This window comes from Hemiscyllium ocellatum, chromosome 44 (assembly GCF_020745735.1).
Source record: "Hemiscyllium ocellatum isolate sHemOce1 chromosome 44, sHemOce1.pat.X.cur, whole genome shotgun sequence".
Classification (NCBI taxonomy): Eukaryota; Metazoa; Chordata; class Chondrichthyes; order Orectolobiformes; family Hemiscylliidae; genus Hemiscyllium; species Hemiscyllium ocellatum.
The window spans coordinates 24394366-24422264 of NC_083444.1; the positions used below are offsets into that span (position 1 = coordinate 24394366).

Here is a 27899-nt window from a genome sequence, read left to right on the forward strand (position 1 = left end):
ATTTACATAACTACCTTTTAAAAAATTACATTGTTCATAAAACAATAGGAAATCCAAAGACACCGGAATAAATAAAATTTCATTTCTTGCGGACATCCCACAATTGGTAATTCTGATCAAATCAAGTCTGATGTTCCCTTCCCATAGTCTTAGCCCCCAGGCCTTTCTGCCTTCAGTGATTCTTTGCCTCGATCTCGCTGACTGATTTTGGAGACCAGCTTTGCTCTCTTCAAGAATCTTCACTGTCCAACACTGCCGTCCTCACATCTGCCTCGGAGGCTGGAGCACCAGGAGACAGTGATGGACTTCATCTGGAAATCAGATGGACACTTTCCGGATCTCGTGGGAAGTGGGATTGACTGGATAGCTCTACAGACAGCTGTAATGACCTTGATTGGCCCATAGGCCTCCATCTCATGGACTCTAACCACGCTGTCAGCCCAGTAGTTACAGATGAAAATACTCAGATGTTTTGAACCATCAGACGTAGTAGGGGCATGGAATGGCCTGCCTGCAACAGCTGTAGACTCGCCAACTTTAAGAGCATTTAATTGGTCATTGGGTAGACATATGGACGAGAATGGAACAGTGTAGGTGAGATGGGCTTCAGATTGGTTCCACAGGTTGGCGCTACATCAAGGGCCGAAGGGCCTGTACTACGCTGGAATGTTCTATGTTCTAAGCATAGAGACTTACAGATCGAAAACCCCTCACTCCCGTCACTTGCTGTAACCCTGCTGCTGCAAACTCAGATCATGGCAAAATGGTTGGAACCACCTGCTGCACACATCTTGCTTTCGAGATTTCCATCGCCATCCGCTGCAGACTGGGGACGGTACAGCTCTGAGGAGGCACCTGTGCTTTGCAAGGACAGATTTAATCAGCCCCCAGTCTATCTCCATCGGTGTCAGTCTCTCACTGTCTTAGTGCCTTGTACCTATCTGTCGGTATCTTGGTGACTCTGTGATTCTCTCTAGCTAGCTGCTTTACGACTGCACCTATCTCTCTCTCTCTCGCTCCTTCTGTCTCTCCTACTTGCTGGCCTCTCTCCCTATTTCCTCTCCTGAGCTGGATTATGAACTGCACACATTAAGATTGCCATTGAGGCATTCCCCTCACACAGTTGAAGCACATTCCAACAGGAATTTTCAAAATGTGGGGGGAGATCGGAGATATAAGGACTAGATTTGCATGAGTTGTGGGGACGTTGGGAGTGATCAGAAAGCACTTTAGCAATGGGCTGGCATAGGCCTCCTCCAATAACCCTCAACTATTGCTGTGAGAGATGGATTACTGGAGTAGCCAAATTAAAACCCCAACGACCTCAAGAATAGGACCTCCTACTCTGAAAGGCCCTCATTCCCACTGGGACTTTGACTCCAAATGGGGAACGTCCAGCCAGATGCTCCGAGGTCCCATTCCTGTCCACGTCCTGGGAATGTGAAACCTGCCATGGCTGATGGTTTCCCACCTAAGGGGAAGGTGCCCACAGGTCTCATAGGAGGACAAGTCCAGTACAGGCACACTTGGGATCTCCCTGTGCAGAAACTCGCTCTGCAGATGATCCTGCTGCCAAATCCAGGGTAGGGAGGTATTGTTGGGGTGGAGTTGAGGGTGTGGGAGGGGGTAAAGGGCTTTGCCGTGTTTTGGAGGGGTGGGAGGAGATGGGGTGCTAGTCCAGAAGCACACACACTGCCCTCCTGTACCTCCCTGCATGGTACCTGCCCAACCCCCTCCCCCCAGTTTTGGCACCTCTGGCAATGGAAACTATAGTGTCTCAGCGCCATGATGTGGAGCCAGCCTCCAACAGGCCGAAACGCTGCACTCTCACCCCGCTTGCTCATTCAATGTAAGAAACAGCACTCCCGCAACCAAAACGACACTGGCAATGTAGGACAGGATTCGGCTGTAACGTAGTGGCACGGTGGTTAGCACTGCTGCCTCACAGCGCCAGAGACCCAGGTTCAATTCCTACCTCAGGCGACTGACTGTGTGGATTTTGCACATTCTCCCCGTGTCTGCGTGGGTTTCCTCCAGGTGCTCCGATTTCCTCCCACAGTCCAAAGATGTGCAGGTTAGGGTGGATTGGCCATGCTAAATTGCCCATAATGTTAGGTGAAGGGGTAAATGTAGGGGAATGGGTCTGGGTGGGTTGTGCTTTGGAGGGTTGGTGTGGACTTGTTGGGCCGAAGGGCCTGTTTCCACACTGTCAGCAAGTAGTTGTGTTCGCCGAGCTGGGAATTTGTGTTGCAGACGTTTCGTCCCCTGTCTGGGTGACATCCTCAGTGCTTGGGACCCTCCTGTGAAACACTTCTGTGATCTTTCCTCCGGCATTTGTAGTGGTTTGAATCTGCCGTTTCCGGTTGTCAGTTCCAGCTGTCCACTGCAGTGGCCGGTATATTGGGTCCAGGTCGATGTGCTTATTGATTCAATAAGGAAAGATCACAGAAGCGCTTCACAGGAGGCTCCCAAGCACTGAGGATGTGACCTAGACAGGGGACGAAACATCTGCAACACAAATTCCCAGCTCGGTGAACAGATAACACAACAATGAGCACCCAAGCTACAAATCTTCTGCCAAACGTTGTCAGTAAGTAACCTGTAGTGGCAGTGGCATGTTTCAGAGGGAAGGGGTCAGTCCGTCCCTCGGGTCCCTCTATCACTGGGGGTTCCACAGAATCCCCACAGTGTGGGGACAGGCCCTTCGGCCCACTAAGCCTGCTCGAGAGAGGATCATGGGAAAGAGGGAACAGAGCCTTGAACCCATCAGGTTTGCTCTGCTATTCAACATGATCATGGCTGAGGTCTTTCAGCTCCAGTTCCTGCACTCCCCCTCGATAGCCATAACATCTGGAAATCTGTTAATCTCCTTTCAGAACATACTCAGTGATGGACCCTCCACAGGCGCTTGCAGTAGAGTACTCCCAAGATTTACTATCCTCTGAATGACGATATTCCAACTCAGCTCAGTTGCTGATTGGGAGGCTGGGTCCCCGTGTTCAAAACTGTCCCCCAGCCCCTCTTCCCAGCTCGGGGGACCCCTCCTTCCTGTATCGATCTGATCACTGCCATCGGTTTATTGGAACTCCTGTGATGGTTAACAATCACAGTGCTGAATGGCCACAAAGTCAAACTATTTCTTTGCTGTTAATCCCAGTGTTGCTCAGATGGGACATTAGATCCGCTGTGTCCGACCAAGTGATCTGAACAACCTCACGCCCCGCTGGATTTTGGGGCAAGGCCTAAGAGGCTGTAAACGTTTGCAACAAAAACTTCCAGCTCGGCGAACAGAACCACAACAACGAGCACCCGAGCTACAAATCTTCGCACAAACTTTGAACACTTCCTTCCCGTTCCCAAAGAGACTGAAAGACTGGGATAACTAGAGGCAGAAAGGCCCCTAACAAACAAAACACCACACGGTGGTTGGAGCAAGATTTTAAAAAGAGGAAAGAACCAAAACAGGATTCCGGGGTTGTCAGGGTCAGGGGTTAGGGGAGTAGCAACAAAATCAGAGCAAACGATCAAACTGGGAGGCAGGGAGGGGAGAGGGGGGGGGATGGAAACTGAACGAAAGGGGATCAGAACCCAGAGGGAGGGCTGCCTCAGCATTTTGTTCATCCCTATTGTCACGGACGCTTATCCCCGTCACAGAACCCCGTCCCGGCCTGGTTATTTTTTTACTCAAAATCAATATTCGCAAAATGCGGGTGTCAACATTCATCATCCATCTTTGACATCCTGGAGAAGATGGTGGTCAGCTGCCTTCTTGAACCGCTGCAGTCCGTGTACGGTCGGAGAGGGAGTATCATGAAGGAAGGAGTTCCAGGATTTTGACCCAGCGACACTGAAGGATATATTTCCAAGTCAGGATACGGAGGGGAACTGGCGGGGTTGGGGGTGCGGCAGTATTCCCATGTATCTGCTGCCCCTTGTCTTTCCACATGGTGGGGAGGGTGTGTGAGAGGTACTATTGGTGTCTGTCGTTGGCATTGTTGTAGGGAAGAGATGGAGGTGACCACCCATCATCTCACGGTGATGCTGTTCCCCACCTCTTTGTACTTCACCACAAAGTAGGGAAAGCATTGGTCATTGTCGAACAGGACAAAAATCTGGGGGTCATAAGTGCTGTCCACGCAGGAGTTGAAGAGGTCACTGCTGGGGTCACTGGGGGTGACAGCCGGAGGTCTCCGCATGGGCGGCTTGCCCACGGTGTGCCTGCCCACCAGGACCTTGGACAGAAACATGTAATGGACTCCTTCCTCGGAACGCTGGGCGTACCTGTGGGAGTAGCTGGACTTCCGGGCAAAGTAACTGCCCTGGCCGTAGAGAGTGGCGTGTCGCCCGGACACTCGCGGGTCAAAGTTGTGCTTGCAGATGCCATCGATGGAGAGCTCGGAGGTCCCGTGGAACAAGTGCCTCTCGTTCAGCACCCTCTCCCTTTCCGACAGCTTGCGAGCCATGTACTGCTTCTTCCTGTCGGTGAAGAAAGGACCGAGATGGTCAGAGAGACAGAGAGACAGAGAGACAGAGAGAAAAAGCAATGTCTCATTTCCCACACCATTCCCCACCAAAACACCTTCTCCACGCGGAGACTGGGGAGAACGTGGGACCCACTCCCACAGGCATTGATACGTTATGGGGGATAAACGCATGAGGCAGGCGGTGAAGGGGGGAGGGAAGTTCAGGAACAGCCGTTCACAGGGGGTTGTGCTGACCAGAAACCCCAGAAGCCTCAGTGGACTGTTCCATTATTCAGTTTCTAATATTAGCTTCCCTCTCTTTAACCGTATCCGTGTTACTAAACTCAGCACCTTCCTTACCAAAGAAACATGGACAGGGCAAAAGATGGCCTTTCAGCCCATCACTGTTTGTGAATGCTACTCCCTACCTAATATTAAAGACCACTGTCAGGTCACCCTCGAGTGAGTATCACCCAGTACTAGAGCAGAGAACACTCGGGCACAGAGACAGGCTCTTCGGCCCACCACGGCTGTACTGACCATGATGCCATTGTAAGCTAATCCCATCAGCCTGCACAGCCCTCTGTTCCATGTCTGTTCATGTGTCTGTCTCAAACGTTTGCTACTGTATCTGCCTCGACCACCTCCCAGGGCAGCACATTGCAAGCACCCAGTAGCCCCCTGAGTAAAAAAAGACTTTCCTGGACGATTTCTGTTAAACGGTGCCCCCATCCACCTTAAACCTCGCGCCTGTCCCGGGGCCCGATCTGGGCTCCAGGCCTCTCCAGATTTTAGAAGAACAAAAATTTCTTACATTGAGACGCGTCAAATTCTTCAGAGGGTCTGACGGGCGTCAATCAACAATGAGAGGCTCCCCATCCCCAACACCACAGGCCTCAGGATCAGGGGGTGGGTGTTTAGGGCTGAGGGGAGGGAAATCGTCTTCATCCCACACACCCCCCACCCCCAACCCCACTTTGAGATTCTCTCCCCTAAAGAAGCTCAATCATTGAGCATACGCAAGACTGAGGTCAAAACATTCCTGTGCCCTGAGGAAATCAAGGGATATGAGGAAGATTGAAATGAGGTTGAAGATCATTTCTGATGGGTTTGAACGGGCTGAACAGCCTCCCCCGTTCCTATTTCTTATGGACAGACCAGGCCTCATGCTAAATAAATTGAAGGGCTTGTATTTGTTAATTTTGTGGGATTTGGGGGTTGCTGGCTGGGCCCAATATTGATTGCTCCATCCCTAGTTGCCCCTTGAGAAGGTGGAGGGTGAGCTGCCTTTTTGAGTCCCTGCAATCCTGACTTTACGACGGGGGGAGGCGGTGGAGGGGAGCAGCGTTGAAAATATGCAGCGAGCATGTGGCAGCCCGGGTTGACTTGCAGAGGTTTTTGAGGCCATTCCTACCCCCCAGGGACATCATCCCCCCCTCCGCGCCCCCCCCCATCCCCCACCCCCACTCCATTGCCCTCTCCCTGCCTCGGGTCTCTGCCAGGTGTATGGAGAGACCAGGCCCAAGTGGGCCTTCAACCACCGTAGGCCTTCACAGCTAGGCTCCAAGGTCGCACTTGAGAGTGCGGTCGCCATGGTTACTGTGAAGGGGAAGCTCTGTGCCAACTCAGAGCGGGAGAGGGTGGGGGGGGATTTCCATTCACTCTCCCCTGAGTCAAAATGGTGCGATTCAAATCCCATTCCACACCATCAGGCATAGGATAGAGGCCGACATTTCCCAGCATCCCCAAGCGCCTTACTGTCTGGATCGGAGAAAGCCTAAGGTGGGCCCTGAGTAATGAGCAGGGCAGAGGCTTGCGGGTGCATGCTTTTATCCCTAGGCTGCTGGACCTAGCAATAATACAGTTGTCAAAAAGTGTGGTGCTGAAAAAGCACAGCCGGTCAGGCAGCATCCGAGGAGCACGAGAGTTGATTTTCCGGGAAATACGCCCTTCCTCAGGAATGTGATGCTGCTGCGCTTTCCCAGCGCCACACTTTCGGACTCTGATCTCCAGCATCTGCATGTCCTCACTCTCTCCTCATCATCCGGTTGCAGGATGATTCCCCACGCAAGAATTTTCTACTCCACGACATGAACATGCTGCAAAAGCTGTTAGGGTGGATGTGAAAGGCGTTGGGAAATCTCAAGGGGGTGAAGCAGTAAGTATCTACAAACAGCAGCTGATCGTGCTGAGACTGCTTCAGGATCAGTAATGCCCCAGATAGTAGTGGTGAGTCCAACAACATAATCGCCACATCTAGAGGGGGAGATGGAGCCGTAATTTAACATCTCATCTAAAGGCAGTGCGGCACTCCCTCAGCACTGACCCTCCGACAGTGCGGCACTCCCTCAGCACTGACCCTCCGACAGTGCGGCACTCCCTCAGCACTGACCCTCCGACAGTGCGGCACTCCCTCAGCACTGACCCTCCGACAGTGCGGCACTCCCTCAGCACTGACCCTCCGACAGTGCGGCACTCCCTCAGCACTGACCCTCCGACAGTGCGGCACTCCCTCAGCACTGACCCTCCGACAGTGCGGCACTCCCTCAGCACTGCACTGGGACTGTTGCCCTGGGTTCTGACCTCAAGATGTTTGTAGTGGGACATGAACACACAGCCTTGGCAGTGAGAGATTGCTCCAATGAGCTGAAGCCCTTGTCAAGATCAGATCTGTGCAGTAACACTGACTCTGTCCTACCTGTTGTAGTTTAATCTTTCCATCAATACCTACCCAAATAACAACAACCTTCCTGCACATAGCACCTTCACAAAGGCCACATATGGAGATAATTGTGGTGCTGGAAAAGCACAGCCGGTCAGGCAGCATCCGAGAAGCAGGATTCCTCATGAAGGGCTCCTGACTGACACGTCGATTTTCCTGCTTCCCGGATGCTGTCTAGGTTGGGAATTCCAGAGTTCCAGACGCAGGCAGCATGGCTGCCAATGGAGGAATGTCAGGAATTGGGAACAGCGCAGAGATGGGGGCTGGAGGGGGTTACAGAGATAGGGAGGGGGTGTAGGGGCTGGAGGGGGTTACAGAGACAGTGAGGAGGTGTAGGGGGTTACAGAGATAGGGAGGAGGTGTAGGGGCTGGAGGGGGTTACAGAGATAGGGAGGAGGTGTAGGGGCTGGAGGGGGTTACAGAGATGGGGGGGGTGTAGGGGCTGGAGCGGATTAGAGAGATAGGGAGGGGGTGTAGGGGCTGGTGGAAGTTACAGAGATAGGGAGGGAAGTAGGGGCTGGAGGGGGTTACAGAGATAGGGAGGAGGTGTAGGGGGCTGGAGGGGGTTACAGAGATAGGGAGGGGGTGTAGGGGCTGGAGGGGGTTACAGAGATAGGGAGGGGTGTAGGGAGTGGAAGATGTGACAGAGATAGGGAGGGACTTGAAAATATGGTAGTGAAGTTTGAATGATTAAAAATAAACCTCACTCACCTGATGTACTTTTCCCAAAGGAACTGGTTTTGTACCCGTAATATGCTCAAGATGATGAATTTTGTCTCCAGCATGGTCTTGTGGAATAGGTTGTAGACCACCCTATAGGCTTTGTCATCCAGTGACATGGGCACTTTGATGAAGTCCATATTGGGATCCATGGGGATCCAGGTCTCTGGGTAACTGTGTTCACAGTCAAGATTGGGAGCAGCTGCTGAGGGGTTATCCAGCACACAGGGGGTTCTCTCAGATGGCCCAGACAATGACCTGAAAACATAACTTATTGTTAGCTGTTGGCCAGTTAACATTCACGCTTGCAATCTCTACATCCTCCCAGTGACGGGATTAGTGGAATTCTGAACAACGCGCCGTTCCAAAACTCCCAGTGCCTCTCTGCGACATTGTCCATCTCCCACATCAGGAATACCCAGTCCACGGAACACTTGTGTAAACCTGACCCAAAATGGCAGCATGTGGGCATGCCTCGTGAGGGTAATATTTCCCTTTGAACAGGATGGCTCATTCAGTCATTTGAGAGTGCAGTTAAGAGTCACATGTAGGCCAGACCAGGTAAGGATGGCAGATTTCCTTCCCTAAAGGACGTTAGTGAACCAGATGGGATTTTATGACCATCAATGACTGTTGTTGTGGTCACCAATACCAAAACTAGATTCAGTTCCAGATTTAATAAACAAATTTAGATTCCGCCACAGTGGCTCAGTGGTTAGCACTGCTGCCTCACAGTACCAGGGACCCAGGTTTGACTCCAGCTTCGTGCGACTGTCTGTGTGGAGTTTGCACATTCTCCCCATATCTGAGTGGGTTTCCTTCCACAATCCAGATTAGGGTGGATTTGGCCATGCCAAACTGCCTTTAGTGTGAGGTGCATTAGTCAGAGGCAAATGGATCTGGTTGGGGGTTACTCTTTGAAGGGTCAGTGTGTACTTTAGGCTGAATGGCCTGTTTCCACAATGTAGGGAATCTAATCTGATCAGTAGTGATGGGATTTGAACCTGTGTTCGCTCGGAGCCTCTGGATTTCCCGCCTCGGGCCATTGCCACCATAACCCCACCCTCCACAATCTTACACTGGTCATGTATAGGTTTGATCCCTCTTCATCTCCCCAAAGGGAACACCCTGAGTGCATTTACCCCTCACAAACCCCCCCCTCCCCTCTATCAGGTCACCCATTAGCTTTTCCCACCCAGATAAACAGCTCATTCAGTTGTCCCAATGAACAAAGAACAGGACAGCCCTCCGTTACAAATGGAACAGAAATATCACGGAGATCAACACTGGCCCACAGCACTCACTTGAGGTAGGGCAGGAGCGTGACGGTTGATTGGAAGAGGGGCCGTTTCCGGATGGTTCTCTTCGTGCCTGAGGTGATGTTCTGCTGGTAGCTGGCGTTGAGGTCCACCTTGTATCGCTGACTCTGACTGATCATGAAGTACCTCACCACTATGCCCTGTCGGAGGGCTTCCTCAAAGTACTGGGCGAGTGACTGCAAAGATGACATTCAGAGATTGAGGTGTTGGGCAGTGACACAGGAAAAACTGCAAGATCCTGAGCACACAAGCGTCGAAAACACAAAGACCATCTTCCCAATTGCGATGTTACTGCATTTAGATTAGATTAGATTCCCTACAGTGTGGAAACAGGCCCTTCGGCCCAACAAGTCCACAACATCCCTCCGAAGAGCACACACCCAGACCTATTCCCCTACATTTACCCCTGATTAATGTACACCTAGCACTATGGGGCAATTTAGCGTGACCAATTCACCTGCCCATCTTTGGACTGTGGGAGGAAACTGGAGCAAACCCACACAGACACGGGGAGAACGTGCAAACTCCACATAGACAGTCGCTCAAGGCTGGAATCGAACCTGGGTCCCTGGCGCTGTGAGGATTAGTGCAAACCACAGAGTTACCGTGCCACGTAGTTACTCTGAATAACAGGCTAATGATAAGTGACACCCTATGTGCCCTTGTTACATTTCTCAAGCATTCAGAGTCTTGGGACTCACTGTACAGTTAGCACCAGAGAGTTACAGTTAACACTGTACAGTTAGCACCAGAGAGTTACAGTTAACACTGTACAGTTAGCACCAGAGAATGAAACTGTGTTTTGCAAACCTGGCTTCATTTGGTGTGGAGTACTGGCCTCAACTAGACTATCCAACATAGCAAAATCTAACCACAGCCCCTTGATGTACACTCATCGGTCTTTACAGTGCACAGAGAGGCCATTCTGTCCATCATTTTCTGCAACAGACCTGGCTGCACCAATTCCATTTTACCATCTTTGCCCCATAGCTCTGCGGACCAAGATAATGTAGGAGGATTGGCACTGCAGCGTCCCAGTGCCAGGGTCCCAGGTTCAATTCCAGCCTCGGGCTAAATTGCCCATAGTGTTAGGTGCATTAGTCAGAGGGAAATGGGTCTGGGTGGGTTACTCTGCGGAGGGTCAGTGTGGACTTGTTGGGTCGAAGGGCCTGTTTCCACACTGTAGGGAATCTAATTTAATCTAAGGATATCTGAAAACTGTTTACATGTGACACAAGTTTCTGTTCCAAATCACACTTTCAGGCAGTGAGTGAATTCCACCACCTTTCTATGTGAAAGAATTGTCTCCTCAGCTCTCCTCTTAGTTTTCTACATTTCAACCCTATGCTGCCTACGCTATGAATGGAAAATGCCTTTGTACCCAGACCCTTAATCATATCCACCTCCACCAGGTTCCCCATTCAACTTTCTCTACTCCAAGGGAAACAACCCAGCCTATCCAATCATTTCTCAGAGCTCAGACTCTCCCTGGTAAATCTCCTCTGCACCCTCTGTAGTCCAATCACATCTTTTTGAAAACATGGTGACCAGAACAGCAGGCAATAGAGTGGCCTCACCAGTGTTGTATACAGATCCAGCCTCGTGTCCTTGCTCTTGTATCCTATGCCTCTGCTAATAAAGGCAAATGCCCCATTTTCCTTAAATTCGGTTACCTACAGTGTGGCAACAGGCCCTTCGGCCCAACCAGTCCACTGAAGAGTAACTTCAGACCCATTTCCCTCTGACTAATGCACCTAACACTGTAGACAAATTAGCATGGCCAATCCACCCTAACCTGCAGATCCCTGAGCTCTATGGGGCAGTTTAGCACGGCCAATCCACCCAAACCTGCATATGTTTGGATGGTGGGAGGAAACTGGAGCAAACCCACGCAGACACGGGAAGAATGTGCACACTCCACAGACAGACGCCCAGGGCATCAATGTGGACTTTCACCAGTTTCCTCATTTCCCCTTCCCCCACCTCACCCTCGTTCCAAACTTCCAGCTCAGCACTATCCCCATGACTTGCCCTACCTGCCTATCTTCTTTTCCTCCTATCCACTCCACCCTCCTCCCTGACCGATCACCTTCATCCCCTCCCCCACTCACCCATTGTACTCTGTTCTACTTTCTCCCCACCCCCACCCTCCTCTCATTTATCTCTCCACCCTTCAGGATCTCTGCCTGTACTCCTGATGAAGGACTTTTGCCCGAAACGTCGATTTTACTGCTCCTCGGATGCTGCCTGAACTGCTGTGTTTTTCCAGCACCACTCTAATCCAGACTATGAGCTAGCTGTCTGACGGGCCACTGGTTTTGCTGAACTGTCGATGAATTGCCGGGCTATTGTTTAAAATACATTTCTGGGGTGTGGAGATCGTTTTGTTCTAAATGCACATTCCTAAAATGTCATTGCGTTGTCTCTGACAGAACCTTGGCTGGCTAACAGCCTCACTCTGCACCTGCATTTCTCTGACAGAAAACTCTTCCCCATAGCACACGAGTGACTCACTCAATCTCTCCAGTACAGCGGTTGGACCTTGTACCGTCTGACTCAGGGGCAGGAATGGTATCACTGTGCGGCCTGTCATGGTGAAATTAACTGGTATCTCCTGACACACCCACAGTTAGAATTTTCCTGGTGTGGATGCAAACTCTACTCCGCCCTCATTCACACAACCATGACATTTTTCATCACCACCCCCAACCCAACATATACTGCATTTTAAATCTCCGCTTTCCCAGTATGACAGGGCAATATTCAGCTGGCATAATTCCCTGGGCACCCATCCATATTTAAACCAAATTACTGCGCATGTTTGTGACAGTTTACTCCTCCGAGGAGGTGGTGATGTGAAGGTGTAAACAACTTCCTGTCCCTTACACCGATGTGTGAAAGTACATCCAAGATTTTCTTCACTTGATTTCAAACTAGTTCTGTCAAATCTCTCCTTAACCCCCTCTCACTCCCAGTTCAGTGCTCCAACCCCCTTGAAGACCAGCTGGACCTTTGACATCAATTTCCCGCCTCCCGTCCCGGTAAGGTCAGTACCTGAGGGTACTGCTTCCACTCGAACGTGTCCCTCCAGTAGTATCGCCACTTGGTGTGGAAGATGTCAGAGGGGTCAATGTCCAAGGTGCTGAGCCGCCTTAACCTGTCAAACGTCTCGCTCTGAATGGTCATTTGGTCAAAATCTGCAATGAAACTCCGATCCCTAAAGCGAAAAGCAAAGTGACCATGAACAACAGACTCCACCCACAATTCCCTTCGGCCTTAGTAACCTCAAAGGCTGGCCTTAACCCCATCGACATACCTTATCAACAGGCAGCCCTTCGGCAATGGGAACCCTATGGACGAGTCCTACAGAGCAATCCCATAGACAGGAACCCTCAAACCCAACTCCCCCTCTCATTTATCTCAGCTCCCACCCTTCCCCCAGCCCACATTCCTGATGAAGGGCTCATGCCCAAAACATTGATTCTCCTCCTCCTCGGATGCTGCCTGACCTGCTGTGCTTTTCCAGCACCACACTCTGAACCTTGTCGAGAAGTTTTATATGTTTATAAGACAAAGGCTGTCCTTAAACCTTATTAACCCTATAGACAGGTTTATAAGAGAGTTATTAAACCAAATCAGTGGTTATCACTGCTGCCTCACAGCACCCAGAGACCCAGGTTCAATTCCAGCCTCGGGCGACTGACTGTGTGGAGTTTGCACATTCTCCCCGTGTCTGCGTGGGTTTCCTCTGGGTGCTCCGGTTTCCTCCCACAGTCCAAAGATGTGCAGGTCAGGGTGAATTGGCCATGCTAAATTACCCATAGTGTTAGGTGCATTAGTCAGATGGAGGATTGGTGTGGACATGTTGGGCCGAAGGGCCTGTTTCCACACTGTAGGGAATCTAATCTAAACATTTAATAAATGTGGATAGGCTGTATTAAGACAGTGTTGAAAAATGTGTTGCTGGAAAAACACAGCAGGCCAGGCAGCATCTGAGGAGCAGGAGAATCGACGTTAAAGGAGGGCTTATGCCCGAAACGTCACTTCTCCTGCTCCTTGGATGCTGCCTGGCCTGCTGCGCTTTTCCAGCAACACATTTTTCAACTCTGGTCTCCAGCATCTGCAGACCTCACTTCCCCATGTATTAAGACAGTAGTTATTAACCCTACTTTATTAGCCAAATACTTACCACACATGGACCGGCCTTATACCCCAGAGACTAGTTCTAATAAGAGTTATCTGTAGCTTCAATAAGAGTTTTTAACTGTACAGACAACTCTTTATTAAACTTACAGACAGGCCTTACTGAACTTGCTGTTACCTTATAGGCCCCACACCCTTTCCCTGTATCCCTGAAGGCCCACTCAGGACACCAACACAAGTTTGTTAGATATGACCATCAAGCCCCTCACTGGGTCACACTCCTAGAACTCTTCACCTGACAGCGCAGGGTGCCCAACAACACCACACAGACCACTGGCATTTACTTCAGGGCCTTCAGAATTAGACAGGAATAGAGAGGGTAGATGCAGGCACGGTGTTTCCCCGTGGCTGGGGAGTCTGGAACGTGGGGGCCCTCAGTCAGGACCAAAAGGAGGAGAATTCATTCTTACTCACAGGGCTGAGGAAGCTCAGTCTTTGTAGAGGATGAAAGATTTCTAATTCCCAGGGGTGTACAGGGTTATGGGGATGAGGAAAAGGTATTGTTCAGTCAACCATGATCATATTGATGATAGAGCAGGCTTCATGGGCTGAATGATGGGCTTTAGTTGTAGTTTTCTGCATGACTGGAAATTGCTTGGCTGTTTCTTTTTTCAATGGACCGAGCTTCAGATTCCAACCCACCCTTTGTCATTGACGGGCTGAATGGCCTACTCCTGCTAAGGTGACTGGTTTCTTGATGCTTTTCTGTTCTCTTGAGCAGAGATTCCATTGTTCTTCCCAACACGAAGTCGAATCCGACAGGTCTACATTTCCCGGGATACTTTCGGTCTCCTTTCTTGAACATCTAGCAGTCCTGAGGGAATACACCTCTCTCTAACAAATTATTAAACGGTGTCTCTGCTGTCACTGGATTATTTTAAGATACACCAGGCTAATGACGATGGGCAATGTTACCAAACCACATCCCAAAGTAGTTCCTAAAACAAAAGTACGGTGACTATTGTGTGGTGAAAAGGGGGCGAGACGGTGGGAAAAGGGATCAATTCCTTGCTTGCATTCATAAATTCATAAGTTATAGGAGCAGAATTAGGCCATTCGGCCAGTCAAATCTGCTCTGCCATTTGATCATTGCTGATGCACTCCCCATCCCAATTTCCCTGCCTCCTCTCCATATCCCTTCAACCCATGACCAATTACAAATCCATCCAACTCCTCCTTAAATTTATTCACTGTCCCAGTATCCACCTCACTTTGGGATGGGCCAATTCCACAGATTCACAACTCTTTGTGAGTAGGTTCTCCTCCAGCCGGTTTGAAATTTGCTGTCCCACCCCACCTTATCCCAAGACTGTGGCCTCTCATCCCAGAATGCCCGGCAAGAGGAAGCATCCACTCCCAGTCTATTCTCCCCGCTGGGCAGAAAGGTGGCAAATGGAGTTCAATGTAGCTAAGTGTGAAGTGATTCACTTTGGTAAGAATAACAAGAAGATGGAGTACTGGGCTAACGGTCGGATACTTGGTAATGTGGATGAGCAGAGGGATCTTGGTGTCCATGTACATAGGTCTCTGAAAGTTGCCACCCAGGTAAATAGTGCTGTGAAGAAGGCATATGGCGTACTGGCTTTTATTGGTAGAGGAATTGAGTTCCGGAGTCCTGAGGTCATGTTGCAGTTGTATAAGACTCTGGTGCGGCTGCATCTGGAGTATTGTGTGCAATTTTAGTCGTCATACTATAGGAAGGATGTGGAGGCACTGGAACGGGTGCAGAGGAGGTTTACCAGGATGTTGCCTGGCATGGTAGGAAGATCGTATGAGGAAAGGCTGAGGCACTTGGGGCTGTTCTCATTGGAGAAAAGGAGGTTTAGGGGTGACTTGATAGAGGTGTACAAGATGATTAGGGGTTTAGATAGGGTTGACCATGAGAACCTTTTTCCACGTATGGAGTCAGCTATTACGAGGGGGCATAGCTTTAAATTAAGGGGCGGTAGGTATAGGACCGATGTTAGGGGTAGATTCTTTACTCAGCGGGTCGTGAGTTCATGGAATGCCCTGCCAGTAGCAGGGGTGGACTCTCCCTCTTTATGGGCATTTAAACGGGCATTGGATAGGAATATGGAGGATAGTGGGCTAGTATAGGTTAGATGGGCTTGGATTGGCGCAACATCGAGGGCCGAAGGGTCTGTACTGCGCTGTATTTTTCTATGTTCTATTTATCCAAACTTTTTAATCATCTTGAGCCCCTCAACTTGATCTCCCCTCATATTTCTAAATTCCAGAGAGTACAGGCCAAAACTGTTCAGTCTCTTGATGGGTCACCATCTTGAACTGTTTACAGCGTTAGGCCCCGTCTCCTGAATTCCAACAGCGCCGTGCCACTGTGTGTTGAACAGCCAGTACGTTGAAAGGTGACAGGACATCGCGGATTGTCAGGAGATAGATGCAATCAGTATGTACAGAGGACATAAGAAACACCCAGAAAAGTCCTGCAAACTCTTGAGTAAACACGTAGCTGGGCTTCAACTGGAGGACTGGGGCCTGCACCTTAGAGAATGTCACAGCCCTGGAGAGGGTGCAGATGGGAGTTTACCTGATCAGGACTAGCCATACCAAGGGAGGATAGGCTAGAAATGATAAACCAGGAGACAGTGAGGGCTGCAGCTGCTGGAGATCAGAGTTGAGAGTGTGGTGCTGGAAAAGCACAGCAGGTCAGGCAACATCCGAGGAGCAGGAGAATTGACGTCTCAAGCTGGAGCCCTTCATCGGGCCTGGCCTGCTGTGCTTTTCCAGCAACACACTCTGAGCTGGGGAAATTATAAAACACCAGATCAGCCCCAGGCTGAGGGCTGTGGGTTACCTCATGACAGAAAGGATGGCATAGCACAGGCAAGGGGTATGGAGGGGATTTACGAGGATGTCCCGAGATTGGAAAATGACAGGAAATGTCAGGAAAGACTGGGCAAGCTGGGGTTGTTTCTTGAATGAACGGGAGATTTAATTGAGGCGTACAAATTGTAAAGAGGTGGGGATGTGGATAAAGGCCCAATTGCCCCCAGCCCAGAAAGGTCAGTGACTGAGGGGGCATAGGTTGTAGGCGATTGATAAAAGGATTGGAGGAGAGGTGAAATATTTCTTCACCTGGAGGATTTTTGGGGTCTGGAGCCTGCCATCTGACAGCGTGGCAGAGGCTGGCACCCACCCCAAAGGTGCTAACTGTCTGCTATCTCCAAAACCACACACTGCGGGAAACCAGGATTAGCCTGGATTGTGCTCAGGACAGAGTCTGTGCCATAGATGTTTCTATAACTTCCTAAATGTCAGAAGACGAGGAATGGGAACAGAGAGTGAATTACTCCAGAGGAGAAACGTGAGGGGCCAAATGGCCTTCCTGCCTGATGCCCTGTGATTCTGGGTGGGGGGGGGGGGGGGGGAGGGGCCTAGATTTGGTGGGAGTGGCACGGTGGCTCAGTGGTTAGCACTGCTGCCTCACAGCACCAGGGTCACAAGTTCGATCCCAGCCTCGGGTGACTGCCTGTGTGGAGTTTGCACATTCTCCCCGTGTCTGCGTGGGTTTCCTCTGGGTGCTCCGGTTTCCTCCCACAGTCCAAAGATGTGCCAATCAGGTAGATTGGCCGTGCTCAACTGCCCGTAGTGGTAGGTGCATTCGTCAGAGGGAAAATGGGTCTGGGTGGGTTACTGTTCGGAGGGTTGGTGTGGACTGGTTGGGCTGAAGGGCCTGTTTCCTCATTGTAGGTAGTCTAATCTAATCTGATCTATCAGTGAATGTGGAAACTGGGATTGTTCCCCTCAGAGCAGAGAAGCTTAAAGGATGAGATTTGCAAACCAACACTCCATCCATTGACTCCATCTATACTTCCCGCTGGTTCGGGAAAGCAACAATAGAGACATAATTAAAGGTCCCTCCTATCTCACTTATATTCTCTTTCACCCTCTTCCATCGGGCAGAAGATATAAAACTTTGAAAACACATGCCAACAGATTCAAGAACAGCTTCTTCCCTGCTGATATCAGACTCCTGAGAGACCTTTCAAATGTTAATTCTCATCTCTCTGTACCTGCTCTGTAACACTATATTCTGCACTCTGTTCGGTTTCTCTGCTGCACTTTGTAACCTCCTGTATTAACATGCAAAACAATACTTTTCACGTTATCACGGTACACATGACAACAATAAATCAATTGATCAATAATCCGGCGCATTCAATCAGGCTAACAGGGTGAAACTACTGCCCTTCGATAGAGAGGAACGTGGATGCTGGGATGTCTGAAATGGGCGGCACGGTGGCACAGTGGTTAGCACTGCTGCCTCACAGCGCCTGAGACCCGGGTTCAATTCCCGACTCAGGCGACTGACTGTGTGGAGTTTGCACGTTCTCCCCGTGTCTGCGTGGGTTTCCTCCGGGTGCTCCGGTTTCCTCCCACACTCCAAAAATGTGCGGGTCAGGTGAATTGGCCATGCTAAATTGCCCGTAGTGGTAGGTAAGGGGTAAATGTAGGGGTATGGGTGGGTTTCGCTTCGGCGGGTCGGTGTGGACTTGTTGGGCCGAAGGGCCTGTTTCCACACTGTAAGTCTAATCTAATCTAAAAAAACAGACAGTGCTGGAGAAACTCAGCAGGTCTGGGCCATGTCTATGGAGAGAGAAATGGAGTCAAAGTTCCCTGGCCAAGCTTGTGAGAACTGCTGATGGTGGCAGTGTCGGACTCCAGAGACAGTGGGGCAGTCACCCGAGGGGGACAGATCAGGGACAGACCAGGACTTGGGGAGTGGGGGGGGGGGGGAAAGAGAGAGAGAGTGAGAGAGTGTGAGAGAGAGAGAGAGAGAGAGGGGGGGGGGGGGGGGGGGGGGAAGAGAGAGAGAGAGGGACAGACAGGAAGAGAGAGAGAGAGAGAGAGGGGAGACAGACAGGAAGAGAGAGAGAGAGAGAGGGAGACAGACAGGAAGAGAGAGAGAGAGAGAGAGAGAGAGAGAGAGAGAGAGAGAGAGAGAGAGAGACAGGAAGAGAGAGAGAGAGAGAGACAGGAAGAGAGAGAGAGAGAGGGACAGGAAGAGAGAGAGAGAGAGGGACAGGAAGAGAGAGAGAGAGGGACAGGAAGAGAGAGAGAGAGGGACAGGAAGAGAGAGAGAGAGGGACAGGAAGAGAGAGAGAGAGGGACAGGAAGAGAGAGAGAGAGGAGAGGGGAGAGGAGAGAAAGGAGGGAGAGGAGAGAGAGAGAGCAGAGGAGAGAAAGAGAGAGCAGAGCAGAGGAGAGAAAGAGAGAGAGAGAGATCTGGAACTAGCTGTCTGAAGGAGTGAAGGAAGCAGATTCCGAAAGGAATTGGAGAAATCATTAAAAAGGGAAGAATGTTCAGGGCTGTGGGAGAGCACAGGTTGGTGGTTGAGAGGGAATGGGACTAACTGAAAGTCATCTCAACTCCACCTTTCCCTCCACACCCAAACAAACCAGTCTCTGACATCAGCACACATTAAAGTCAGAGCTGGCAGACACTCAATTAATCAGCTCCTGAACTGGCTTCGCAGGTAAGGGGAACAGGCTGGCTTCTACTGCTCCAGCACTACTCAGAGTGGGAGCCAAGAAAGGGACACTGCGAAAGGAACGCACCTAGAGACAAGACGTTTCACCCGACCCTGTGGGAGAACATGAACTATTCCAAATTCAGTTTACAAAGTTCGTTCTGAAATCTTGGTCCGACATCTAACCCAAAAACCACTAAAAATAATGGACAATCACTGCGCACTCTGTGGAACCCCAAATCATAAAATGATCCACCAGGTTTCCTCTCACACTGACTGCACATCATTGGCTGGGAAATGGGCTGCACTGTCCCCAGGTGCTACACAAATGTAGCTTCTCCCAGTATCCATATCAGCTGGGTGGCCGAGAATTCCCAGCATCCAAGTGCAAGGGACCCTCCTCCCCTCTTCGCTGGTGTCACCTCCTTCCCCAACGGTTGTGAGATACCTCCCCAGAGGCTGCTATCCCATCACCACGTCCGTCTCTGTATACATGTGGAGAGCCCTCACCACTGACCCAGCTCCCTCACAGTGGGCCTCTGACACTCCTGTCAGCCAGGGCTCCCTGATTACACCAGGGTAACAGCCCCAGTCAGGGAACTCCTATGGTGGGCCACCTGCTGACCCCAATTACTGCACTCACCCCACTCCCACTGCCCCTGAACCCTGAGTTCAAGGACATAGGCCAGTGCTTTAATTTGGGGCTGTTTTAGTACCAGGTCAGGCTCCCACAACACAGCCTCAGATACGGACGGTGTGGAACACTCAGTAGCTGGTCTCTTGTGCCTGGAGTGTCTCGGACGAATTTCATTCTCCACTCCAGGCGGCAACGGCATTGCAGCAGCGATTATCGGCGAAGTCCATCTCTGATTCCCAGGTTTCTTTAACGCTTCACACAGAGAGAGAGAGAGAGAGAGAGGGCCCACGGATTCCCCAACAGTCGGAAAGGCTGCCGGGGAGCCAGGCGTGGTTTTCTCCCGCTCCCTTTGCAGCTTTCACTGGGTCCACGTCACAGCCTGGACCTGACCTGGCATCGACCGTGTCTCTTACCCATACAGGGCCATTCCCAACCGTTCCTCTCCCCAACCCCTCCCCTGAAGCAAACCGTCTCTCTCTCTCTGTGTCCGGCATCGGCGTTCCTGATGACGTTTCACCCTCAGACCCCTACACTCCCCCTACCCCAGATCCAGGGGGGGGGGGGGGGATCAGGTTTAACCTGGGCATGGAGTCTATCTTCCGTTAACAACTCTGCTGGAGCTCTCCCTTCAGTCACATGAGGGACGTTCCGATGATCAAACAGGAACTGGGACGGTTTAGTAAAGAGTGAAGTTTCAGGCTGTGTTCTCAAGCCTGCCACGGCGTTGTTACGGAACTGTCCTTACATGACGCATTATACTCAACTTTAGGAAATACTCAAATTCCCTCCTGGCAATCGATGGCCTGAGGTCTGTGACCAGCACTACCGCAGGTCAGTGTGTTGCAAAAGACGTGCAGTGGTCATCCCAGTGTTTGACCCATGAACTCTGTGCATGTCCAGTCACATTGTGAACAAGGTCAAAAAGTATCAGTGATCGAACTGTGTAACTCATTGTCACTGAAGCCTATGGACAGCAAGCCATTGAGCACACTTAAGACAGAGACAAGTAGTTTCCTCATTAGTGAGGGGATCAACAGTTACAGAGAGAAGGCAGGAGAAACGTATCAGCCATGATCAAATGGCAGAAAAGATTTGATGGGCCAAACTCTACTCCTGTACCTTACAGTCTTCTATTCACAAAGGCACAAGTGCATGCACACAGACACATTCAGGAGGGGTTTAGGTTACATTCCCTACAGTGTGGAAACAGGCCCTTCGGCCCAACAAGTCCATACAAACCCTCTGAAGAGTAACCCACCCAGACTCATTCCCCTACATTTTCCTCTGACTAATGTACCTAACACTATGGGACAGTTTAGCACAGCCAATTCACCTGACCCGCACATCTTTGGACTGTGGGAGGAAACCGGAGCACCCAGAGGAAACCCACGCAGACACGGGGAGAATGTGCAAACTCCACACAGTCAGTTACCCAAGGCTGGAATCGTACCCGGGTCCCTGGCGCTGGGAGGCAGCAGTGCTAACCACTGAGCCAGCATGCCGCCCTTATGTCAAGAGGGATGTTAACAGTCCAGAGTGAGGGGGCTGGCCCATTCACCTATCCCACCATCCCTCATTCCACAAAACGCTTTGCAGGGAACATCACCAAGCGAGAGCACTAGCCCAACTGGACACAGGATCCCAGCTCTGGATACAACAGCCAGAACGGTGGCACGGTGGCACAGTGGTTAGGGCACAGTGGTTAGCACTGCTGCCTCACAGCGCCAGAGACCCGGGTTCAATTCCTGCCTTGGGCGACTGACTGTGTGGAGTTTGCACGTTCTCCCCGTGTCTGCGTGGGTTTCCTCCGGGTGCTCCGGTTTCCTCCCACAGTCCAAAGATGTGCGGGTCAGGTGAATTGGCCATGCTAAATTGCCCGTAGTGTTAGGTAAGGGGTAAATGTAGGGGTATGGGTGGGTTGCGCTTCGGCGGGTCGGTGTGGACTTGTTGGGCCGAAGGGCCTGTTTCCACACTGTAAGTAATCTAATCTAATCTAAACGGATGTGAGCCTTTGTCAAGCAAAGGCCTAACCTCGGCTGGAACACTGTGTCTAGTCCTGGGAGGCACGTTTTGGGAAGGGAGTGAAAGCATTAGCCAGGGCATCGAGAAGAGTCAAGAGAATAGTGCTGGGGTCGAGGGCAGTCAATGATCTGGGTCGATAGGGGGCGCTGGGCTTGTTCCCCTCAATGAAGAGGAGGCAGAGGGGAGATATGACTGACGGGATTAACATCAGGAAGGGTCCAGACAGAGCCATCAGGCAGACATGCTTCCCATCACAGGGAGGAGGGGAATGAGGGGAAGGCAAGGTTTGTTGAAAGGAGCAACACTGACAGACTGGGAGGAACCCTCGGGTAGAGGGAGTGGGTAGGATCTGGAGGGAGCTGCCTGACTGGTGGAGGGGTCAATTGAGGTAGAGGAGATTGCAGAGGAACTGAGTGACGGGGTGGGGAGGGGAGGGGGTGAAGAAAAGTGAGCCGTGCGGGCGAGCCAGCACACTGATGACAGGCCGAACGGTCTTGGGGTGGCAGGGTGGCTCACACTGCTGCCTCATAGGACCTGGGTTCAATTCCCACCTCAGGCTGTGTGGAGTTTGTACATTCTCCCAGTGTCTGCATGGGTTTGCTCCAGTTTCCTCCCACAATATGGGTGGCACAGTGGTTAGCACTGCTGCCTCACAGCGCCAGGGAGCCGGGCTCAATTCCCGCCTCAGGCAACTGTCTGTGTGGAGTGTGCACATTCTCCCAGTGTCTGCGTGGGTTTGCTCCCACAGTCACAAAAATGTGCAGTCAGGGTGAATTGGCCATGCTAAATTACCCCTAGTATTAGGCATAAATGTAGGGAAATGGGTCTGGGTGCGTGGCTCTTCGGAGGGTCAGTATTGACTTATTGGGCCGAAGGGCCTCTTTCCACGCTGTAAGTAATCTAATCTAATGTGTAGGTTAGGTTAGATTAGCCATGGGAAATTACCCCATAGTGTTCAGGGATGTGTAGGTTAGGGTGGATTGGCCGTGCTAAATTGCCCATAGTGTTCAGGGATGTGTAGGTTATGATGGATTGGCCATGCTAAATTGCCCCATAGTGTTAGGTGCCTTAGTCAGGGATGAATGTAGGGAAATGGATCTGGGTGGGTTACTCTTCGGAGGATCAGCGTGGACTTGCTGGACTGAAGGGCCTGTTTCCACACTGTAGGGATTCTACCTGCACTCCGATAGTCCAGTGACTGAGAGCTCACCTGTAGTGCAGGGTGACTTTCTCTTTGTCAGGGTCGCAGTAGAGTCTCTCCAGCATCTCCTGGCCCTCTTCCTGAACACTCTCCCACTGCTGAGTCACCACCCTCCTCATCTGCCAGTGATAGGGCAGGGCCGTGTGGTGGTACGGGCAGCATTCGCCATCAGGGCAACAGGCCTCCAGGAACCGGGAGCAAATGGACACTCCGTCCTCCTGGCGCGTGTGGTACTGGAGCTGGGTCAGGACGTCCAGGAGTCGGTCCAGGCTCATCTCGTCCTCGGGGAAGGCTGGGGCCTCGCAGCTGGGAGTCCTCCGGCCCAGCGACTCAGCCACCCTCAGCTCCACCTCCACAGCCTCGGTGGATGGCAGGTCCCAGCTGAGGGGCACAGCCGAGCCCTGCCCCTGGAGGGGGGACGCCTGCAGGTCCAGCTGCTGGGCGGCTGGAGCCAGGCTGTCTAAGCCAGCTAGGCCCGGCAGACAACCAGCCCTGGTCGTCAGGGACGACGGCTGCACCACGCTCACTCGTTCCTTCTTGATCAGGTGCTTGAGAGTCCGGAGAAGCCTCTCGCTGTCCTTCCTTCTCCTCAGACGGTCCATTGGATGGGCCTTGACCAGTGAGATTTTGACCAGGGGATCGACGTGGGCTGGATCAGCAGCAGGGAATGGATCACTGACCGTGTGTCCCGCCATGACCTCGTGATGTGCCTTCAGAAACAAAACGCAAACTCAATAACCGGCAACAATCTGCATTTAAATAGCACCTTTCCCACACAGTAAACCAGCCCAACGGTGTCCATGAAACTCCCACCACCATCAGAGCTCCCTTCTTCAAATATACATCTAATATAATTCAATAAACATTAATTTTCTCTCATAGAAACACGGAACATTCAAGTGGAACATTCTGGCTTGAGGTCATCGTGATGGTGAGGCTGACCCTTTGTTTTGATGTGGTGCACCCTCATACCCCCGATTCCTTGACGCCTAGAAATTTATCTCCTGCCCAAGTATATTCAGTTACTCGGCCTCCACAGCTTTCTGTGATAGTGAGTATCAAAGTTTAACCAGTCTTTGCCCCCTTATCTCAGTCTGAAATGGCCCACTGTGTATTCTGAGACTGTGTTCCTATGCTCTGGAGAAGCCCCCAGCCTGAGGGGAACATCATCCCTCTGTCCAATCTGTCCAGCCCCACCTAAATCTCACACCTTTCAATGACATCCCCTCTCGCTCGAATAAATTAATTCATCAAGTCTTCCTTTGAAATTTTGAAAAGAAACGTAAGCAATGACTTTTTCCTCCACCTTTCCAATCTCAGTGATATGGCTGTTCCTGCTGACCTGGTCCCGATTCAAAACGGAGCCTGCGATCTCTCCCGCCCTGTTTTAATCCAGTCACCTTCCACTTAACTGTTAGTGAAACCTTTTAAAATCTAGGGGAGCAGCCTCACCCTCTCTCGATAACTACATCCGAATAACATCAGCCAGCTCAAGACAACCAAACCTGTTTAACAGTGACCTCACCACAAACCAATTACAGAGACAGAGAGAGAGAGAGAGAGAGAGAGAAACAGACAGACAGAGAGAAAAACAAACAGAGAAAGATAGAGAGACAGAGAGACAAACAGAGACAGAGAAAGGTAGAGAGAGAAAGAGAGAGAGGAAAACAAAGAAAGATAGGGAGAGAGACAGAAAGAAAGAGAGACGGAGAAAGGTAGAGAGACAGAGAGAGATAGGGAGAGAGAGAGAGACAGGCAGACAGAGAGAGAGAAACTGAGACAGAGAAAGATAGAGAGACAGAAAGAGAGAATCAGGGAGAGAGGCAGAGAGAGAAAGTAAGGAAACAATCAAAGTTGGGATTGCAGTCCGTAGGGAGGCTTCTTTTATCCAATTGCCTCAGGATAATTCTGTCCGCAAGTCTGGAATTCTGAGAGTCCAGACCTTTTTTTAGGAATATCCCTCACTCCCCCAGAACATAGCTGAAAATGTGTTGCTGGAAAAGCACAGCAGGCCAGGCAGCATCAGTGTTCCTTGGATGCTGCCTGACCTGCTGCGCTTTTCCAGCTCTGATCTCCAGCATCTGCAGTCCTCACTTTCTCCCCCAGAACGTACCCCTTACCAAATCCCTCCTGCATAATGAAACCAACAAAACCCCCTCAGACAATCCCCCAGCTCCCCTCCGATTGTATGCCTCTCATTACTCCCTCTCAGATAATTGCCCTCCCAATATCCCTCTCAGACAATTCCACCAATACCCCTCTCTGAAAATTCCCTGCCCAGATTATATTCATTGCAATATCCTTCTTGGGCAATACTCTTCATGGATAATAACCCTCCCAATAATATGACAGATAATCATAGAATCATACATCTGGTATGCTTTCCTTTATTGGTCAGAGTATTGAGTACAGGAGTTGGGAGGTCATGTTGCGGCTGTACAGGACATTGGTTAGGCCACTGTTGGAATATTGTGTGCAATTCTGGTCTCCTTCCTATCGGAAAGAAGTTGTGAAACTTGAAAGGGTTCAGAAAAGATTTACAAGGATGTTGCCAGGGTTGGAGGGTTTGAGCTACAGGGAGAGGCTGAACAGGCTGGGGCTGTTTTCCCTGGAGCGTCGGAGGCTGAGGGGTGACCTTATAGAGGTTTACAAAAATTATGAGGGGCATGGATAGGATAAATAGACAAAGTCTTTTCCCTGGGGTCGGGGAGTCCAGAACTAGAGGGCATAGGTTTAGGGTGAGAGAGGAAAGATATAAAAGGGACCTAAGGGGCAACATTTTCACGCAGAGGGTGGTACGTGTATGGAATGAGCTGCCAGAGGATGTGGTGGAGACTGGTATAATTACAACATTTAAGAGGCATCTGGATGGGTATATGAATAGGAAGGGTTTGGAGGGATATGGGCCGGGTGCTGGCAGGTGGGACTAGATTGGGTTGGGATATCTGGTCGGCATGGACGGGTTGGACCGAAGGGTCTGTTTCCGTGCTGTACATCTCTATGATTCTAAGGAGAACACCTTCAGTCCATCATGTCTGCTGCTACCGACTTTAGTCCCACAATGCCACTGCAGACCCAGAGAGTTGAAGGTTTTGACACTTCAAGGGCTCATCCAAGTTTTTTTTTAAAAAAGATCGAGGGGTCTTTGGCCTCACCTTCCCACCAGCATTGTAGATTGTTACTGTCCCTGGGGTGAAAAGGGTTTCCTCAATCTGGCCTTTCACCTTAACACGAGGACACCTTTCTATGGACCATTCAGCGAAGGAGGTCAGCTGCTCTCCACATCACAAAATATCCCCCTCATTACCCCACAGACACTGTCCCCCCCCATTACCCCACAGACACTGTCCCCCCCCCATTACCCCACAGACACTGTCCCCCCCCCATTACCCCACAGACACTGTCCCCCCCCCATTACCCCACAGACACTGTCCCCCCCCCATTACCCCAGAGGGAGGAGAAGTGTGGGAGGATGGGGAGGTGTGGGAGTGGAGGGGAGGTGTGGGAGGGTGGGGGTGGAGAGGAGGTGTGGGAGTGGAGGGGAGGTGTGGGAGGGTGGGGGTGGAGGGGAGGTGTGGGAGGGTGGGGAGGGGAGTGGAGGGGAGGTGTGGGAGTGGAGGGGAGGTGTTGGAGGGTGGGGAGGGGAGGTGTGGGAGGGTGGGGAGGGGAGTGGAGGGGAGGTGTGGTAGTGGAGGGGTGGTGTGGGAGGGTGGGGAGGGGTGGTGTGGGAGGGTGGGGGTGAGGGGAGGTGTGGGAGGGTGGGGGTGGAGGGGAGGTGTGGGAGGGTGGGGGTGGAGGGGAGGTGTGGGAGGGTGGGGGTGGAGGGGAGGGGAGGGGAGGGGAGGTGTGGGAGGTGTGGGAGGGTTGGGGTGAGGGGTGGGGAGGGGAGGGGAGGTGTGGGAGGGTGGGGGTGAGGGGAGGTGTGGGAGGGTTGGGGTGAGGTGTTGGAGGGTGGGGAGGGGAGGTGTGGGAGGGTGGGGGTGAGGGGAGGGTGGGGGTGAGGGGAGGTGTGGGAGGGTTGGGGTGAGGTGTTGGAGGGTAGGGAGGGGAGGTGTGGGAGGGTTGGGGTGAGGTGTTGGAGGGTGGGGAGGGGAGGTGTGGGAGGGTGGGGGTGAGGGGAGGGAGAGTGGGGGTGAGGGGAGGGAGAGTGGGGGTGAGGGGAGGGAGAGTGGGATGAGGGGAGGTGTGGGAGGGTGGGGAGGGGAGTGGAGGGAAGGTGTGGTAGTGGAGGGGAGGTGTTGGAGGGTGGGGAGGGGAGGTGTGGGAGGGTGGGGGTGAGGGGAGGGAGAGTGGGGGTGAGGGGAGGGAGAGTGGGGGTGAGGGGAGGGAGAGTGGGGGTGAGGGGAGGTGTGGGAGGGTGGGGAGGGGAGTGGAGGGAAGGTGTGGTAGTGGAGGGGAGGTGTTGGAGGGTGGGGAGGGGAGGTGTGGGAGGGTGGGGGTGAGGGGAGGGAGGGTGGGGGTGAGGGGGAGGGGGAGGTGTGGGAGGGTGGGGGTGAGGGGTGGGGAGCAGGGATCCCATGCTGCATCATTGTGAAGACAGGGAATGTAGTTCTGTTTGTGCTGGGGACCCTGTGGCCTGGGATTGGAACAAGAGCCATGACTCAGAGGGTGGAACTCCGTGGATGGATTTACAGGGGGCAAATCCTGGCTGCAATCAATCCAGTACCCCCCCCTTGTGACAGCCCGTGTAGGAGCCTGTCAGTAAACCCCTGTGTCCCTCTCCCCTCCCTGACTCTCTCTCTCTCCCTCTGTCTGTCCCCCTCTCCCCCTCTCTCTTTGTTTCTTTCTCCTTCTCCCTCCATTTCCCTTTCCCATTCCTCCAGTCCTCCTCCTCCCATTAAAACTATCACCTTTTCTCATCCGAGGAGGTCTCTCCTTCTCTCTCAGTCTCACAGTTCACCGTCTGTCTGTGTCCCTCCTTTGTCGCTCCCTGTCTCTCACCTGTTGTGTCTGTCTGGGTGGCTGCGATCTCCAGATGAGCACGGACAGTCTCTCCCTCTCCCTCACCGTCTCTGTGCCTCTCCCTGAGCCGGGCTGTGTTACCTCCGGGCTGGATCCTGCTCCGTGCCTGTGGCTCGGTGCCCGGGAGAGACCGACCTTTTCCCTCAGAGCCTGGTTCC

At 51.8% G+C, this 27899-nt stretch overlaps 1 protein-coding gene across 1 annotated transcript; it reads right to left on the minus strand.

Moving 5' to 3' along the window:
• Positions 1–27891, minus strand: LOC132835251 (protein mono-ADP-ribosyltransferase TIPARP-like). The gene is made up of 6 exons (XM_060854636.1): positions 27721–27891; positions 22789–23489; positions 12279–12441; positions 9210–9400; positions 7897–8163; positions 1–4476 (listed from the first exon to the last, which is right to left on the minus strand). Exons 2-6 carry the CDS (start codon positions 23472–23474, stop codon positions 4026–4028), a joined length of 1758 nt encoding a protein of 585 aa, XP_060710619.1. The 5' UTR covers positions 23475–23489; positions 27721–27891; the 3' UTR covers positions 1–4025.
• Positions 27892–27899: the final 8 nt, after the last annotated feature.

Excerpts from the sequence above, each read along its gene's own strand:
- LOC132835251 (XM_060854636.1), bottom strand. The coding sequence starts at position 23,474 with ATGGCGGGACACACGGTCAGTGATCCATTCCCTGCTGCTGATCCAGCC. Across the intron at positions 12,442-22,788 it reads AAAGTCACCCTGCACTACAG|GGATCGGAGTTTCATTGCAG; the intron begins GTGAGCTCTCAG and ends TTTTCGCTTTAG. Across the intron at positions 9,401-12,278 it reads AGTGGAAGCAGTACCCTCAG|TCACTCGCCCAGTACTTTGA; the intron begins GTACTGACCTTA and ends TCATCTTTGCAG.